Source organism: Caloenas nicobarica, chromosome 35 (genome assembly GCF_036013445.1).
Source record: "Caloenas nicobarica isolate bCalNic1 chromosome 35, bCalNic1.hap1, whole genome shotgun sequence".
NCBI classification, from domain to species: Eukaryota; Metazoa; Chordata; class Aves; order Columbiformes; family Columbidae; genus Caloenas; species Caloenas nicobarica.
In genome coordinates, this window is record NC_088279.1 from 852,403 (window position 1) to 869,864 (window position 17,462).

Genomic DNA, 17,462 nt, shown 5'->3' on the forward strand with positions numbered 1-17,462 from the left:
GTTCTTTCGCAATATCGAAGGAATTTTGCTGCTCCGGGGTTTCGGTTTCCTACTGGATCCCACCCCCCAACTCCAAATTTGCGGCCGTTTGGGACGTCGCAAAACTCCAAATTTTACACGACCGCCCCCAAATCCTCTTATATTTTTCCTTTTTAATTTTTTTTTTCTCCTTTTTCAGCCTTTTTTCGGGGGGGGCGGAGCCGTAAACGCGGCCGGAAACTCGAGCTTAAATCGCTAAAACTGGGCGTAACTTTAAACCCGGCTCAGCCGCGGGATGACTTCGCGTTTCCGCGGTGGGGGGGGGCGGTAGAAATTTCATGAAATTTCGCATTTTTTAAGCGATTTAGAAGCAAACCACGAAGGATTGGGGGGGGGACACCCCTTTGCTGTCCCCCCCCTGCCCTTAAATAGCGTTTTTTCCCCCCGCTGTCGGGTGTTTTGTCGGGCGCTTTCGGGGGCGGTTTTAGAGGTTTTTTCTTTGGGGGGGGAGTATTTTGGGGGCATTTTCGGAGGTTTCGGGGGCGGGTTCATCCCCTTGTGTGTGTGTGTGTCCCCCCCCCACCAGCTCCCGATGTGGCTCCCCAGTTTTTGGGGGATTTTCCCGAGGTTTCTTTGGATTTTCCCGAGTTTTTGGGGGATTTTCCATCTTTTCCAGCCGGGATCAGGTAGGAACCCCTTTTTATTTTTTGGGGGGGGGGGGGTTGGGGTTGACGGGACCCACTTGGGGGGCAGATGTGGGGCTGGGGGGGGGCAGATGTGGGGCGGGGGGACCCAACCCCGACCCCCCCGCACCCGAGTTTCGCTTTCACTTCGGTTATTTCTGCCGTTAATTCTTCCGTATTTTGAATATTTCGAATTTTCCCCCCCCCTGCGCAAGGACCCAAACTGCAATTTCCACCCCCCCCCGCCTTGAATTCAGCCTGTTTAATTCTACGGCCCTAATGAAGCGCCGGAATTAAATTAAAATGAAAATTTGGGAGCGCGTTGAGCGGAAAGAGAACGGAATGGAAAGCGAGGTTGGGGCTCCGGGTTCATTTTAGGGCTTTCATTTGAGTTTTGGTGGTTTAAAATGTCAAAAGAGAAGAGAAATGGTTGTAAATAAGAAAGGGGAAATGGTTGAAAATAAAGGGGGAAATGGTTGAAAATAAGAAAGAGAAAATGGTTGAAAATAAAGGGGGAAAATGGTTGAAAATAAGGGGGAAAATGGTTGAAAATAAGGGGGAAAATGGTTGAAAATAAAGGGGGAAATGGTCGAAAATAAAGGGGGAAATGGTCGAAAATAAGGGGGAAATGGTCGAAAATAAGGGGGAAATGGTCGAAAATAAGGGGGAAATGGTCGAAAATAAAGGGGGAAAATGGTTGAAAATAAGAAAGAGAAAATGGTTGAAAATAAAGGGGGAAATGGTTGAAAATAAGGGAAGATAATTTGAAATGAGGTGAAAATAAAATGAGAAAGGGAAAATAATTTAAAGGGGAAAATAATTGAAAATGAGAAAGGGAAAATAATTGAAAATAAGGGGGAAAATAATTGAAAATGAGAAAGGGAAAATAATTGAAAATAAGGGGGAAAATAATTGAAAATGAGAAAGGGAAAATAATTGAAAATAGAGGGAAAATAATTGAAAATAAGGGGGAAAATAATTGAAAATGAGAAAGGGAAAATAATTGAAAATAGAGGGAAAATAATTGAAAATAAGGGGGAAAATAATTGAAAATGAGAAAGGGAAAATAATTGAAAATAGAGGGAAAATAATTGAAAATAAGGGGGAAAATAATTGAAAATAGAGGGAAAATAATTGAAAATAAGGGGGAAAATAATTGAAAATAAGGGGGAAAATAATTGAAAATGAGAAAGGGAAAATAATTGAAAATAGAGGGAAAATAATTGAAAATAAGAAAGGGAAAATAATTGAAAATAAGGGGGAAAATAATTGAAAATGAGAAAGGGAAAATAATTGAAAATAGAGGGAAAATAATTGAAAATAAGGGGGAAAATAATTGAAAATAGAGGGAAAATAATTGAAAATAAGGGGGAAAATAATTGAAAATGAGAAAGGGAAAATAATTGAAAATAAGGGGGAAAATAATTGAAAATGAGAAAGGGAAAATAATTGAAAATAGAGGGAAAATAATTGAAAATAAGGGGGAAAATAATTGAAAATGAGAAAGGGAAAATAATTGAAAATAAGGGGGAAAAGAATTGAAAATAAAGGGGGAAAACTGAAAATGAGGAAGGGAAAATAAAATAAGGGAAAAGAATTGAAAATAGAGGGAAAACAGTTTTCCGGTTTTGGATGATTATCCTGCTGCTGATTTATTTTTCAGGGACCGATGGTTTTGATCCGCAGCGACGCTGCGTTTATATCACTTATATCACTTATATCACTTATATCACTTATATCACTTATATCACTTATATCACTTATATCACTTATATCACTTATATCACTTATATCACTTATATCACTTATATCACTTATATCACTTATATCACTTATATCACTTATATCATTTATATCATAATTTATATCATATCTATCACTTATATCATCATTTATTTAATCATTTTTATCATTTTTATCATTCATATAATTAATATAATTTATATCTATCATTTATATCGTCATGTATTTAATCATTTTAATCATTTTAATAATTTTTATCATTTTTATCATTTCAATCATTTTTATCATTACCTATATAATTTATATCATCATTTATATAATTTATATCAATCGTTCGTATCACCATTTATATCATTTATATCCAACGGCCTCGAGTCGCGCCGGGGGAGCTTTAGGTGGAAAATTTGGGGTAATTTCTTCCCAAAAAGGGTCATCGGGACGGGAAGCGGTGGCGCCACCGTCCCTGGGAGGGGCCTCAAATCCCTGGAAACGACATTTTTGGGGACATTTTGGTGACGTTCCGGCGACGCCGTTGGGTTGACGCTTGGACTCCACGACCTTGAGCGGCCGTTTCCAACCAAAACCGCAAGCGGGTGGTTTCCACGTTGACCCCGCGTCCATCTCCTGGTGTCCCCCCCCAAAAAATTTGTCACCCGCGCCGGGTGTCGTTGTCTGGAGGGCGTCCCCGCTCTGTAATTAACGTAAATTAATTAACGTGAATTAATTAACGTAGGTGCCGCCTTCAGGGTGGTGGGTCCGGGCCGGCCCGTCCCGGCCGCCGTGGGGAGCGACGTCGTCCTCCCGTGTCGCTTGTCCCCCAAAAGCGACGCTCGCGACCTGGAGATCCGTTGGATCCGCCACCGCTTTTCCGAAACCGTCCACCACTACCGGGCCGGCGAGGACCAATACGGGGAGCAGCTGCGGGACTACGAGGGGAGGACGGAGCTGGCGCGGGACGGGCTCGCCGGAGGGGACCTGGACCTGCACGTCGCCCGCGTGAGACCTTCCGACGACGGCCAGTACGTCTGCACCGTGAAGGACGGACCCGACTACCAGGAGGCCACCATGGAGCTGGAGGTGACGGGTCCGTCGCCCTGTCCGGTCCTCGTGTCCGTCCGTCGAGCGGTGGAGGAGGACGGGAGGGAAGTGGTGGGGGTGGTTTTTGGGGACAAAGCTCCGTGATTTGGCTTTGCCGGGTGAGGGGCGTCCTTGTGTAGTCGGGGGCGAGGTGCTGAGAAGCTACAGGTGTCGCCCAAGCCGAGGGTGGGACCTTGGGCTGGGAAGAGACGTCGGCCCAGAAGCTCCATCATCTTCTGCGGGGCTGGTTTGTGGGAGATCCGGGGTCATTTGACACTGAATCCCTCCGGTTCCTGCACAATTTGGGGTGGTTTTGGTGGTGCCGGGACCTGCCGAGGTGTCTGGTGTTGAGTTTGGCCTTTGCCATTGGTTTTGGGGGTTGAGTTTGGTCTTTGCTCTTGGGCTGGGTGTTGAGTTTACTCTTTGCTGTTGGGTCAGGGGTTGAGTTTGGTCTTCACCGTTGGGCCAGGGGTTGAGTTTGGTCTTTGCCATTGGGTCGGGGGTTGAGTTTGGTCTTCACTGTTGGGTCGGAGGTTGAGTTTGCTCTTCGTTGTTGGGTCAGGGTTTGAGTTTGCTCTTCGCCATTGGGTTGGCTGTTGAGTTTGCTCTTCACCGTTGGGCCAGGGGTTGAGTTTGGTCTTTGCCATTGGGTCGGGGGTTGAGTTTGGTCTTCACTGTTGGGTCGGAGGTTGAGTTTGCTCTTTGCCGTTGGCTCAGCGGTTGAGTTTGCTCTTTGCCGTTGGCTCGGGGGTTGAGTTTGCTCTTTGCCGTTGGCTCGGGGGTTGAGTTTGCTCTTTGCCGTTGGCTCGGGGGTTGAGTTTGCTCTTCGCCGTTGGCTCGGGGGTTGAGTTTGCTCTTTGCCGTTGGCTCGGGGGTTGAGTTTGCTCTTTGCCGTTGGGTCAAGCCCATCCCCATCTCCTCTCCCCCAGCCGTGGGCTCCGTCCCTCACCTTTCTCTGGAGTCCTACGAGGACAGCGGCATCCGGATGCTTTGCCGATCGGCCGGCTGGTACCCACAGCCCGAGGTGCTGTGGAGAGACCCCGGCGGGCGGCACCTCCCGTCGGTGTCCCAGCGCCGCTCGTCGGACGAGAGCGGTCTGTTTGCCGTCGAAGACGCCATCGTGGTCACCAAGAACGGGGACGGGTCGGGAACGTGGTCCTGCGTGGTCAGGAACAGCCGCGTCCACCAGGAGCAGGAGTCGTCCTTGCACATCTCAGGTTTGGGGTGGGAGGGGGGGTTATTCCATTTATTTTTGTAAAATTTCTCCTCGTAAACCCTTCTGATGCTGCTTTTTTTGGTGTCTCAGCTCCGTTTTTCGACGACGCTCGTCCCTTCATGGCGGCGCTCGGCGTGTTCCTCGCCCTGTCGCTCGCGCTAGCGGGGCTCAGCGCTTATCTCTACAGGAGAAAAGGTAAGTTTTTGTTGAAAAAATGGGTTTTTTTCCGTTTAGAAAAGCTATTTGGGCAAAGCGGGGGAGGAGAAAAGGTGGGGAGGGTCCGAGAGAACCCTCTCGAGGTGCCACCACCAACGGCCACGTTCTCCTCACCCTCCTCTTCCTCTCCCTTTGCTTTGCAGTGACGCAGACCCGAGAGTTGGGTGAGTCCTTTGCGCCCCTCCCGCCACCAAAACCCCCCAAAAAAGCCCAAATCCCCCCTAAAAACGCAAAAAAAAAAAAAACAAACCCCCCAAATCGAGCCCACCCAGGTTGGGATTTGGCTTTGGAGCTTCTCAAGTCCAAGTTCAACCGCCCCGGGACCAAGAAGCTCTTTTCCTGCTCCCCCCGATGTGTCGTGTCCCCCCTCCCCGTGACGTTTTTTTTTTTTTTTGCCGTTTTTTCCGCTTTTTAGGCGAACGAACCGAGGAACTGGGTGAGTGTCCCCGTCCCGCCCTGTCCCCTCGGTCCCTCCTGAGCTGGGGGGGGACATTTGGGGACAGCCAGGGCTGGTCCCTGGGGAACGTCACCAACTCTCGTTTCTCCTTCGCAGTGTGGAGAAAATTTCTGCTGCCTCAGAATCCAGGTAAACGGGGATTTTGGGGTCATTTGGGGTCATTTTCCTCCTTTTTTCCCCAGCGCAAGGGATGAACCTTCACACCAGAGCTGGGCCTGGCCTAAGGCAGGACTAAATGTGGCTTAAACCTGGCCTGGGCAGGTGTTCTCATTCCAGAGCCCACGAGTTTTTAAATATTTAGCAATTTGAAAGGGACGTTTTTCAATTTAAAATCGACATTTTGCCACTTTAAAATCCGCGGTTTTGCCACTTTAAAATCCGCGTTTTTGCCACTTTAAATCTGTGGTTTTGCCATTTTAAAATCCGCATTTTGCCATTTTAAATCCGCGTTTTGCCACTTTAAAATCCGCGTTTTGCCACTTTAAAATCCGCGTTTTTGCCACTTTAAAAATCTGTGGTTTTGCCACTTTAAAATCTGCATTTTGCCATTTTAAAATCCGCAGTTTGCCATTTTAAAATCCGCAGTTTGCCATTTTAAATCTGTGTTTTTGCCATTTTAAATCCGTGGTTTTGCCATTTTAAAATCCGTGGTTTTGCCATTTTAAAATCTGTGGTTTTGCCATTTTAAAATCCGCGGTTTTGCCATTTTAAAATCCGCAGTTTGCCATTTTAAATCTGTGTTTTTGCCATTTTAAATCCGTGGTTTTGCCATTTTAAAATCCGTGGTTTTGCCATTTTAAATCCGTGGTTTTGCCATTTTAAAATCCGCGGTTTTGCCATTTTAAAATCCGCAGTTTGCCATTTTAAATCTGTGGTTTTGCCATTTTAAAATCCACATTTTGCCACTTTAAAATCCGCGTTTTGCCACTTTAAAATCCGCGGTTTTGCCACTTCAAAGCGGTGCTTCGCCGTTTAAAAGCGGCGTTTAGTAATTTTAAACCGAGGCTTCGCCGCTTTTAATCGATGTTTCGCTCTTTGAAATCGACGCCTCGCTATTTTAAGCCGCCGTTTCGCAGTTTTAAATAAAAATTTCACCGTATTGAGGCTTTTTGCTCCAGGGATTGATTTAGTGACTCAACCCCACCCCCCCAAAACCTGGTTTTTTGGGGTTTTTTTCCCCATTTTCTTCCTTTCCCGACCCTTTCGGAGTCAAATCGTTGTCCCCGTGTCCCCCCATCCCGCTCCTCCCAGTGCTCCCCATTCCCCCTCCCAGTTCAGCCTTGTCCACACTGGGGCCATTTAGGAGGAAAAAGACGCCGAAACGGGCAAATTTTGCCCGGCTGGAGGCAAATTTTTAAGCCACGGGGCGATGTGACCGACGTCTCGCGTCCTTTTGTTCCCCCCCCCCGGCAGACGTGGTGACGCTGGACACCGACACGGCCCACGCCAACCTGGTCCTGTCCAACGACCTGCGGAGCGTCCGCTGGGCCAGCTCAAAGCTCAGCCTACCTGAGACCGACCGGAGGTTTAAGTCGCGCTGCTGCGTTTTGGGCCGGGAGGGGTTCACGGAAGGGAGACACTGCTGGGGGGTGACGGTGGAGGGACAAGTCGGGGGCAACTCGTGGTGGGCGCTGGGGGCGGCCAAGGAATCGGTGGAAAAAAGGGAGTTTGGGGAGTTAAGCTCGGAAAAAGGCGTCTGGGCCGTCCAGCACCGCAACGGGCAGTTCGTGTCCCTCACGTCCCCCCGCAGCCCTTTGGCCTCGTCCCCCGTCCCCAAGAGCATCTGGGTCTTCCTGGATCGGGCCCAGGGGACGGTGACGTTCGTCGACGCCGCGAGCGGCGCCGAATTTTGCCGGTTCGGCCCCGTTTCCTTCGGCGACGAGAAAATCCACCCCTGGTTCCGGGTGGAGACGGGGGAAACGCGGCTGTGCCTGCGGGACGGGGCCCCCCAGCCCCCCTGTCCCCCCGCCCCTGGGGACACCAAGGACCCCAAAATAGATCCCGATACCTCTCTGGACCCGCTTCTTGGGGCTAAAGGAGCTGAAATCGCCCTCCGCCCCCTCCCGGCCCAAACTGGGGGTCCCAGCGCCCCTGCGGTCTGAACTGGGGGGTCTCAGCACCCCTGGGGTCTGAACTGGGGGTCCCAGTGCCTGTGGAATTCAAACTGGGGTTCCCAGCACCCCTGGGGTCCGAACTGGGGGTCCCAGTGCCCCTGGGGTCTAAACTGGGGGTCCCAGCGCCCCTGCGGTCTGAACTGGGGGGTCTCAGCACCCCTGGGGTCCGAACTGGGGGTCCCAGTGCCCCTGGGGTCTAAACTGGGGGTCCCAGCGCCCCTGCGGTCTGAACTGGGGGGTCTCAGCACCCCTGGGGTCCGAACTGGGGGTCCCAGTGCCTGTGGAATTCAAACTGGGGTTCCCAGCACCCCTGGGGTCCGAACTGGGGGTCCCAGCACCCCTGGGGTCTAAACTGGGGGTCCCAATGCCCCTGGGGTCTGAACTGGGGGTCCCAGTGCCCCTGGGGTCCAAACTGGGGGTCCCAGCGCCCTTGGGGTCTGAACCGGGGGTCCCAGCACCCCTGAGATCCAAACTGGGGGCCCCAGCACCCTTGGGGTCTAAACTGGGGGTCCCAATGCCCCTGGGGTCTGAACTGGGGGGTCCCAGCACCCCTGGGGTCCAAACTGGGGGTCCCAGTGCCTGTGGAATTCAAACTGGGGGTCCCAGCGCCCTTGGGGTCTGAACTGGGGGTCCCAGCACCTGTGAGTCTGAACTGGGGGTCCCAGCACCCCTGGGGTCCAAAGTGGGGGTCCCAGTGCCCCTGAGATCCAAACTCGGGGTCCCAGCACCTGTGGGTCTAAACTGGGGGTCCCAGCGCCCCTGGGGTCCAAACTGGGGGTCCCAGTGCCTGTGGAATTCAAACTGGGGGTCCCAGCGCCCTTGGGGTCTGAACCGGGGGTCCCAGCACCCCTGAGATCCAAACTGGGGGCCCCAGCACCCTTGGGGTCCAAACTGGGGGTCCCAGCACCTGTGGGTCTAAACTGGGGGTCCCAGCGCCCCTGGGGTCCAAACTGGGGGTCCCAGTGCCTGTGGAATTCAAACTGGGGGTCCCAGCGCCCTTGGGGTCTGAACCGGGGGTCCCAGCGCCCCTGAGATCCAAACTGGGGGTCCCAGCGCCCTTGGGCTCCAAACTGGGGGTTCCAGCACCCCTGGGGTGGAATTGCAGGTTTTTTATATATGTCGCATTGCAGGCTTTTTGGATTTACGTTGAATTTTAGTTTTTGGATTTATGCTGGGGTGTCGTTTTTTTAATGTATATTCTGGACTGCAATTGTTTTGGATTTGTGTTGAATTGTATTATTTTTATATGTTATTGATGCTAAACTGCATGTCCGGGCTCTTTCCCTTTGCGCCGAGTGTGTCCTCCACAAGATATTCAATAAATATTTGGAAAATATTGGAATAATTCTATAATTCCAAACCAGCCACCTGGTAGAGGCACCTGTAGCTTTTTATATTATTTTATGGATTTTGTCTCAGTGCATGAAAAAATAATATTTGTGCCAGAGGGGCTCGAGGAAAATGCTGAAAATAGGAAAAAATTCCCAATTTAAGGCTGGGTTTTGTACGACCTACGTGGGGTTTTGATGGAAATCGGTTGGTGTTTCCACAGAAAGATAACATTTTGGGGAGTTTTTGGTGTTTTCCTTGTGATTTTGGGGCGGTTGTTGCGTCTCTGGGTGACACTGGGGGAGGGGACCTGGGTTTGGTTTATTCAAACACAAAATGGCGGCCAAAGGGGCAAAAATCACCTCAAGATACAAAATGGCGGCCAAAGGGGCACAAAATCACCTCAAGATACAAAATGGCGGCCAAAGGGGCACAAAATCACCTCAAAATACAAAATGGTGGCCAGAGGGGCAACAAAATCACCTCAAAATAAAAAAATGGCGGCCAAAGGGGCACAAAATCACCTCAAAATAAAAAATAGTGGCCAAAGGGGCACAAAATCACCTCAAAATAAAAAAATGGCGGCCAAAGGGGCACAAAATCATCTCAAAATACAAAATGGTGGCCAAAGGGGCACAAAATCACCTCAAGATACAAAATGGTGGCCAAAGGGGCCCCAAATCACCTCAAAATAAAAAAATGGCAGCCAAAGGGGCACAAAATCACCTCAAAATACAAAATGGCAGCCAAAGGGGCACAAAATCACCTCAAAATACAAAATGGCAGCCAAAGGGGCACAAAATCACCTCAAAATAAAAAAATGGCGGCCAAAGGGGCCCAAAATCACCTCAAAATAAAAAAATGGTGGCCAAAGGGGCCCAAAATCACCTCAAAATACAAAATGGTGGACAAAGGGGCACCAGAATCACCTCAAAATACAAAATGGTGGCCAAAGGGGCACAAAATCACCTCAAAATAAAAAAATGGCGGCCAAAGGGGCACCAAATCACCTCAAAATACAAAATGGCGGCCAAAGGGGCACAAAATCACCTCAAAATACAAAATGGTGACACCAGGGGCACAAAATCACCTCAAAATAAAAAAATGGCGGCCAAAGGGGCCCAAAATCACCTCAAAATAAAAAAGTGGCGGCCAAAGGGGCACAAAATCACCTCGAAATACAAAATGGTGACACCAGGGGCACAAAATCACCTCAAAATACAAAATGGTGACACCAGAGGCACAAAATCACCTCAAGATACAAAATGGTGACCAAAGGGGCACCGAATCACCTCAAGATACAAAATGGTGGCCAAAGGGGCCCAAAATCACCTCAAAATAAAAAAATGGCGGCCAAAGGGGCACAAAATCACCTCAAAATACAAAATGGTGGCCAGAGGGGCACCAGAATCACCTCAAAATACAAAATGGTGGCCAAAGGGGCCCAAAATCACCTCAAAATACAAAATGGCGGCCAAAGGGGCACAAAATCACCTCAAAATAAAAAAATGGCGCCCAAAGGGGCCCAAAATCACCTCAAAATAAAAAAATGGCGGCCAAAGGGGCCCCAAATCACCTCAAAATAAAAAAATGGCGGCCAAAGGGGCACAAAATCACCTCAAAATACAAAATGGCGGCCAAAGGGGCACCAGAATCACCTAAAAATACAAAATGGCGGCCAAAGGGGCCCAAAATCACCTCAAAATAAAAAAGTGGCGGCCAAAGGGGCACAAAATCACCTCAAAATACAAAATGGTGGCCAGAGGTGACCTCAGGACACGAAACGGTGGCCCCAGGGGCAGCGAAATAAAATAAGATAAAATAGGAGGCAGGAAACAGCCGTTGTTGACTGCTGCTCTCTCAGGGTTCCAGTTTCTTAATGGTTTTTTAATGGAGATTTATTCGATTTGCGCTTACCGAGGGCGCCCCCGGGGTCACCCGCGGTTTGGTTTATTCGAGTGATTAATTTTTACGGGACGCGGGGTTCTCCAAACGCCCGTTTCCTCCCCCAATTTCGCCGCCTCTCGCCCCATTTTTCCAGCGCCGCCTTCCCGACCCGCGACGCATCGTTTGCGGGTTTTAGAACGAGGCGAAATAAAGCGGGAATCGGGTTTTCCGGGCGCCTTGGGGTGGTCCAAAAAGCGACCTCCCGGTGGGCACCGGCGCCGGGCGAGCGGGTTTTGGGGTGAAAATTGTCGCTTATGGTGCAAAGAACGTGGTCCTGGCTCTGCTCCGTCATCTGGGCGATGTTGGTGCCCAACTTGGTGGCCGTTTCCTTCTTCTCCCGCTTCAGCCTCTGCTGGAGCTTCTTCTCTTCTTCGTACAGGAAGTTGTGGAGCTTCTCAAACTCCTTCTCCAGCTTCTTGCTCTCTCTGGAAGTTTTATCCTTTGAGAGGGGAAGAAAAAAGCAAACAAAAAAAAAGAAAAAAAGGGGGGGGGAAAAACTGCGAAATGGTGGTGGAAACCAGTTGGGAGCATGGGGAGGTGGGTTGTCATGGCGTGGTCCCACCGCGGGTGAGGAGGAGCATTCGGACCCCTCTGAAATCCCACGGGATGAGCCGAGACCGCTCGGGCCGGGCCGATTCTCACCTTCCACTCTCCCAACTCCTTCTCCTCCTGGGACGCCCAGCTCTGAAGTTCCACCTTCTGCTGCTGCAGGAGCTTCGCAGCCGCCTCCAGCTTCGCCTGGTTTGGGGAGGGGAGAAGCGACCATGAGGGAGTCACGGCCGTGGGGACGACCCTCGCGCGTGTCCGCGGCCGGAGAAACCCGCCAGCCGACCATCTGATGTAGTCGGCAGCATCCCGCCGCCATCACCACCCAAGAAGAAGCTGGTGGAGATGGGGGCCGGAGGGGATGTGTCCGCACGTGGGGTGGCCTTGGGGTGCTCCTGCACCCGGGGAGGGACGTGATGGCTCCTCCAGGTGTTCTCCCTGGTCTGGGTTTGCTGGTGGGGACGTCCCCACGGAGCCGAGCGCAGGAACCGCCTCCGGATCAGCTCAGTTTCGTTTCTGCTGGAGGAACCTCCCTCCTGAACTTCAGCCCGTCCCGCCCTCCCTGAACAACGAGGCGGAAAACGAAACTGGTGAAGCCGATGGCGACTCAGCGACGCCGGGAGAAGGCTTTGTGCTTCCTTTGCCGGGAGCCCTTCAAGGCCTTGGTGTCCTTCAAGGGCTGCGGCCATCGCGTTTGCAGCTCTTGCGCCGGCCGGTTGCACGTGGGCGTCACCAACCCGTGTCCCCTGTGTTTCCTCGTCCCTCCAGCATCGAAAGACGGCGACGACGAGGAGGGACGCCAGAGGGATGGAGAGGACGGCGGCCGACAACCGGCGAAGCCCCTCAAGAAGCTTTGCCAGGAGCACCAGGAAGCCCTGGAGATGTTCTGCAAGGAGGAGGGACGGCCCGTCTGCCGGCGCTGCGCCGTGTCGCCGACCCATCGCGGCCACGCCGTGGTTCCCCTCGAGGAGGCGGCCGAGGAGCACAGGGTGCGGAGGCGGCCGCCTGTGGTGGCGGCGGCGGCGGGATGCTGCCGACTACATCAGATGGTCGGCTGGCGGGTTTCTCCGGCCGCGGACACGCGCGAGGGTCGTCCCCACGGCCGTGACTCCCTCATGGTCGCTTCTCCCCTCCCCAAACCAGGCGAAGCTGGAGGCGGCTGCGAAGCTCCTGCAGCAGCAGAAGGTGGAACTTCAGAGCTGGGCGTCCCAGGAGGAGAAGAAGTTGGAAGAGTGGAAGGTGAGAATCGGCCCGGCCCGAGCGGTCTCGGCTCGTCCCGTGGGATTTCAGAGGGGTCCGAATGCTCCTCCTCACCCGCGGTGGGACCACGCCATGACAACCCACCTCCCCAAGCTCCCAACTGGTTTCCACCACCATTTCGCAGCTTTTTCCCCCCCTTTTTTTCTTTTTTTTTTTAATTTTTTGTTTGCTTTTTTCTTCCCCTCTCAAAGGATAAAACTTCCAGAGAGAGCAAGAAGCTGGAGAAGGAGTTTGAGAAGCTCCACAACTTCCTGTACGAAGAAGAGAAGAAGCTCCAGCAGAGGCTGAAGCGGGAGAAGAAGGAAACGGCCACCAAGTTGGGCACCAACATCACGCAGATGACGGAGCAGAGCCAGGAGCTGGGTCTCCTCATCCGTAAGATCAACAGGAGGTGCCGGCAGCCGCCTTTGGGGCTCCTGAAGGTGAGAACCCCCCTTAGATTGACCCCACCAGCTTCACGGAGACGTCACCACCACCTTTCACCCCGTAAATAATCAGAATATCCTCTTCGGAGCGTAAATTTCTTTTTTTCCCCCTGATTTTTGTTCTTTCTCAGGGTGTGGAGAAACTGCTGAGCAGGTACCGTGTTGTCCCCGGGGCTCCGCGGGAGGGTTTGGAGGTGGCGGTTGAGTCACCGTTCCCACGTCCTTCTTCCCAAGGAGCCAAAATTTCCACGCGCGGAAACCGGACGCCGTTCCCACCGAGCTGCAGGGGGCGTACGACCTCCCCACCGGCTGCATTTTTGAGTTTCTAAACCGATTTAAAGGTAAGCGAGCGGCGGGGTGGAGCCGGTCCCGCTGCGGCGCCGTTGGGTTGGGCACCCGTCAGCACCCAACGGCACCTTCTCCACCTCCCGGTCCGGTTTTGGGGCCAATCTGGAGGTTTCAGAGGTGGGTTCCATGGGCAGGCGTCCACGTAGAGAGGGAGACGCGGTTTGTGTCCCCGTCGATAGAAAGGTTTGGTGAAAAGCTCAACGTCTCTCATGGGTGGAGCGCCCTGATGACTAATGAAGACGTTAGCGCTTAATTAAACATCTCAGAAAAACCGGGCTTGGAGGCACCTTGGTGGTTGGACTCTATGATCTCGAGGGTCTTTTCCGAACAAAACGATTTGGCGATTCTGTGGTTCTTGAGGTTCTCTGGGACACGGTTTGGTGCTGGAGTTGGGTTACGCTTGGACGCCATCTTGAAGGTCCCTTCCAGCCAAACTCTTCCAACCAAAACGATGATTCTATTCTAGGATTTTTGGGGGCGTAGGACGGACCGGCAGCTCCCAACGTGGAGTTGAGGTCACTCGAGCAGGTTGACTCCATCTTACGGCCCCGGGTGTCGGTGGTGGGCACTAAATAGCGTCACCCCGCCTCAGTCGTGACGTTCTTCCGCTCTCCCCTCCAGTGGCCATGACCTTGGACCCGACGTCCGCCCACCCCAGCCTCCTCCTGTCCGCGGACGGCCGGTCGGTGACACACGGCGACGCGCGGCAAGACCTGCCCCGCCACCCCGAGCGCTTCGACCCCTACGTCTTCGTCCTGGGGTCGCGGCGGATCGCGGCGGGACGCTGCTACTGGGAGGTGGACGTCGGCGACAAGAGCGAGTGGGACCTCGGGGTGTGCAAGGAGGCCGCGAGGAGGAAGGGGACGGGTCCTCTCAACCCGCCGGCCGGGTTCTGGAGGTTGTGGTTGAGGAATAACGACCAGTACAAGGTCCTGGCGGCCCGCCCCGTCGCCATCGCGGTGGCGGCGAAGCCCCGGCGGGTGGGGATCTACGTGGATTACGATGGCGGAGACGTCGCCTTCTACGACGCCACCAACCGAAGGCACCTCTACACCTACAGCGGGGCGTTCGCCGGCGCCCTCAGGCCGCTCTTCAGCCCCGGCTTGGCCCGGGGGGGCGCGAACGCCGAGCCCCTGGTGCTCTGCTGCAGTTTCGAGCCAAAATGAGGGGGATTTTTAATACGTGTTTACACCAGGGTGTTAGCTGCGGCCCGCGATCCGCCATCCTCCCGTTCGAATTTTACCTGCGCAAAAGAGAAATGTGGTGGTTTTCTACCCAAAACGAGAAGGGCCGAGGCCCAAAACAAGGCCCAAAACAACAAGGCCCAAAACAAGGCCCAAAACAAGGCCCAAAATAACAAAGCCCAAAACAAGGCCCAAAACAACAAGGCCCAAAACAAGGCCCAAAACAAGGCCCAGGGCTCAAAACAAGGCCCAGGGCTCAAAACTGCCAGAATTTAAATAAAATCTTCATTTCCTCTTTGCTCGTCATCAGTTTTGCCTCTGTTAACTGCTCATTTTTGGTTTGATTAATTATTATCTGTATCCCCCCCCAAAAAATGGGAAGCGAGGGGTTTTTTCCCTTACAAAACTCTTCTTTATTTTACTTTGTTCTTTCTTATTTTTCTTTTTCTTTTTTTCTTTTTCTTTTTCTTTTTTTAATTTTTATTTTTCTTCTTCTTCTTTTTCTTCTTTTTCTTTTTCTTTTGTTTTTTCTTTTTCTTTTTTATTTTTATTTTTCTTCTTTTTCTTCTTTTTCTTTTTCTTCTTTTTCTTTTTCTTCTTTTTCTTCTTTTTCTTCTTTTTCTTTTTCTTCTTTTTCTTTTTCTTTTTCTTTTTCTTTTTCTTTTTCTTTTTCTTTTTCTTTTTCTTTTTCTTTTTCTTTTCCTTTTTCTTTTTCTTCTTCTTTTTTTTCCTGGGGGTGTCAACGTGATTTTAATTCACCCATAATTAATTAACCAGCATTATTTAATTCACCTGTATTTAGGGGGAGAAAAACCCCACAAACCAGGGGTGTTTGGGATAAATCTCTATAAACATTCCCTGCCCTTTCTTTGGAAATTCCGGGGGTGGGGGGGGTATTGCTTTAAAATAAAATAAAATTTGAAATTTAAAAAAAAAACCACCTTAAAATAAAATTTAATTAATTAAAAATAAATTAAATTAAGTTAAATTAAATTAAATTCAAATCAAATTAAATTTTAAAGAGGCTGCCAGAGTTGAAGTTGTGGGGAGTAAAACTGGGCGGAAAATCGGGGGAAAAAGACCAAACCCAGGCGTTTTCTGGCGACCGTCCCCACGCTCCCTCGTTGGCGTCACCATTAATTAACCCCACTAATTAATTTTTCAGAAGTCCCACATTATTTTTCTTACCGTTTCTTGTAACAAACCCCATTCTTTCCCCCCAGGGTAGCGCGACCCCTGGGGGCACTGAGACTCATTAACACCCCCCAGACCCCTTTAAAAAATTAAAAAACCAGAATTGTGAATTTTGCAGAATTCTGCAATTTAAGATTTTTTTTTTTTTTTCCTTGTTATTCCACAAAACCAGCCGCATTTTTTTCCCCGCCAGGGTAGCGTGGCCGAGCGGTCTAAGGCGCTGGATTAAGGCTCCAGTCTCTCCGGGGGCGTGGGTTCGAATCCCACCGCTGCCAGGTGCCTTTTGCCCCAACATCTGGGGGAGGTTCCTGCCCAACTTTTGGGCTCCCCCAGTCCCCAGAAGCTGGACCCAGCACCAAAATGGGGGATTTTCACCCCAAAACCCCCCTGCCCATCCCCGCCGCCGCGGTGCCCGCCCCGAGCTCTCCAAAATTCCAAGATTTGCGAGAATTCGGACCCATCACGTCCCTCCCCGTGGACAGGAGCGCACCGGGGACACTCCACCAGCTTCCCATCCAATTGCGATCCCGCGCGCGCCCAGAAAACCCAATTCCCACTTTATTTCCCCTCGTTTCGAAACCCACAAACGAGGGGTCGCAGGTTGGGAAGGCGGCAGCGGAAAAATGGGGTGAGAAGCGGCGAAACTGGGGAAGGAAACATGAGTTTGGAGAACACCGCGTCCCGTAGAAATGAATTATTTTAATAAACCGAACCCTGAGGAGATGGAGACCCTGCAGTTTTGGGATGGGCCTCATCTTAAGTATTTAAACTTTTTTCAAGGTATGGAGATAAAAATCAGCTTTTTAGCCTCTAAAGGAAGATGCTGATGTTCTCGTCAAGAGGGTCCCCAAATCTTCATCCCATGGGGATATCACCTGGGGCTTGGGGACCGAGAAGCCGCCGCCGTTGTCTTCTGCTCCTGAGAACACCCTCCGCCACCAAGTAAGTTTGGAGAAAACGGTGAAAATGCCACCAAAACACGATTTTTTTGGATGGTTTGGGTGACGCGGGTGCCCGAAGGCACGTTGGGTTTGGTTGGGTTTGGTTGGGTTGGGTTGGGTTGGGTTGGGTTTGGCTGGGTTTGGTTGGGTTGGGTTGGGTTGGGTTGGGTTGGGTTGGGTTTGGCTGGGTTGGGTCGGGTCGGGTCGGGTTGGGTTTGGTTGGGTTGCGTTGGGTTGAGTTGGGTTGAGTTGGGTTGGGTTGGGTTGGGTCGGGTCGGGTCGGGTTGGGTTTGGTTGGGTTGCGTTGGGTTGAGTTGGGTTGAGTTGGGTTGGGTTGGGTTGGGTCGGGTCGGGTCGGGTTGGGTTTGGTTGGGTTGGGTTGGGTTTGGCTGGGTTGGGTCGGGTCGGGTCGGGTCGGGTTGGGTTTGGTTGGGTTGGGTTGGGTTGAGCTGGGTTGGGTTGGGTTGGGTTGGGTTGGGTTGGGTCGGGTCAGGTCGGGTTGGGTTTGGTTGGGTTGGGTTGAGCTGGGTTGGGTTGGGTTGGGTTGGGTTGGTTTGGGTTGAGTTGGGTTGGGTTGGGTTGGGTCGGGTCAGGTCGGGTTGGGTTTGGTTGGGTTGGGTTGGGTTGAGCTGGGTTGGGTTGGGTTGGGTTGGGTTGGTTTGGGTTGAGTTGGGTTGGGTTGGGTTGGGTCGGGTCAGGTCGGGTTGGGTTTGGTTGGGTTGGGTTGGGTTGGGTTGGGTTGGGTTGGGTTGGTTTGGGTTGAGTTGGGTTGGGTTGGGTTGGGTCGGGTCAGGTCGGGTTGG

General features: G+C 51.7%; 2 protein-coding genes and 1 non-coding gene across 3 annotated transcripts in view; all 3 read left to right on the forward strand.

Annotated features, from left to right (window-relative positions):
- Nucleotides 1-8,785, forward strand: part of LOC136000808 (butyrophilin subfamily 1 member A1-like) — a 10,125-nt gene extending 1,340 nt beyond the window's left edge. Inside the window, exons 2-9 of the mRNA XM_065654796.1 lie at nucleotides 566-665; nucleotides 3,139-3,489; nucleotides 4,412-4,699; nucleotides 4,789-4,893; nucleotides 5,058-5,078; nucleotides 5,330-5,350; nucleotides 5,468-5,500; nucleotides 6,785-8,785. Of these exons, the coding sequence (XP_065510868.1) occupies nucleotides 572-665; nucleotides 3,139-3,489; nucleotides 4,412-4,699; nucleotides 4,789-4,893; nucleotides 5,058-5,078; nucleotides 5,330-5,350; nucleotides 5,468-5,500; nucleotides 6,785-7,473 (1,602 nt within the window). The 5' untranslated portion in view covers nucleotides 566-571 and the 3' untranslated portion in view covers nucleotides 7,474-8,785. The remainder of the gene's footprint in view (nucleotides 1-565; nucleotides 666-3,138; nucleotides 3,490-4,411; nucleotides 4,700-4,788; nucleotides 4,894-5,057; nucleotides 5,079-5,329; nucleotides 5,351-5,467; nucleotides 5,501-6,784) is intronic.
- A 2,883-nt stretch (nucleotides 8,786-11,668) lies between these two features.
- LOC136000773 (E3 ubiquitin-protein ligase TRIM21-like) lies at nucleotides 11,669-14,506 on the forward strand. Its single transcript, XM_065654730.1, is given in 7 exon segments — nucleotides 11,669-11,833; nucleotides 11,835-12,296; nucleotides 12,451-12,546; nucleotides 12,759-12,989; nucleotides 13,124-13,146; nucleotides 13,227-13,333; nucleotides 13,962-14,506. Coding segments are annotated over 7 exon segments (1,629 nt in total).
- Nucleotides 14,507-15,911: 1,405 nt separating this feature from the next.
- TRNAL-AAG (transfer RNA leucine (anticodon AAG)) lies at nucleotides 15,912-15,993 on the forward strand. The gene has a single exon. It is a non-coding gene; the product is annotated as a tRNA-Leu (tRNA).
- Nucleotides 15,994-17,462: the final 1,469 nt, after the last annotated feature.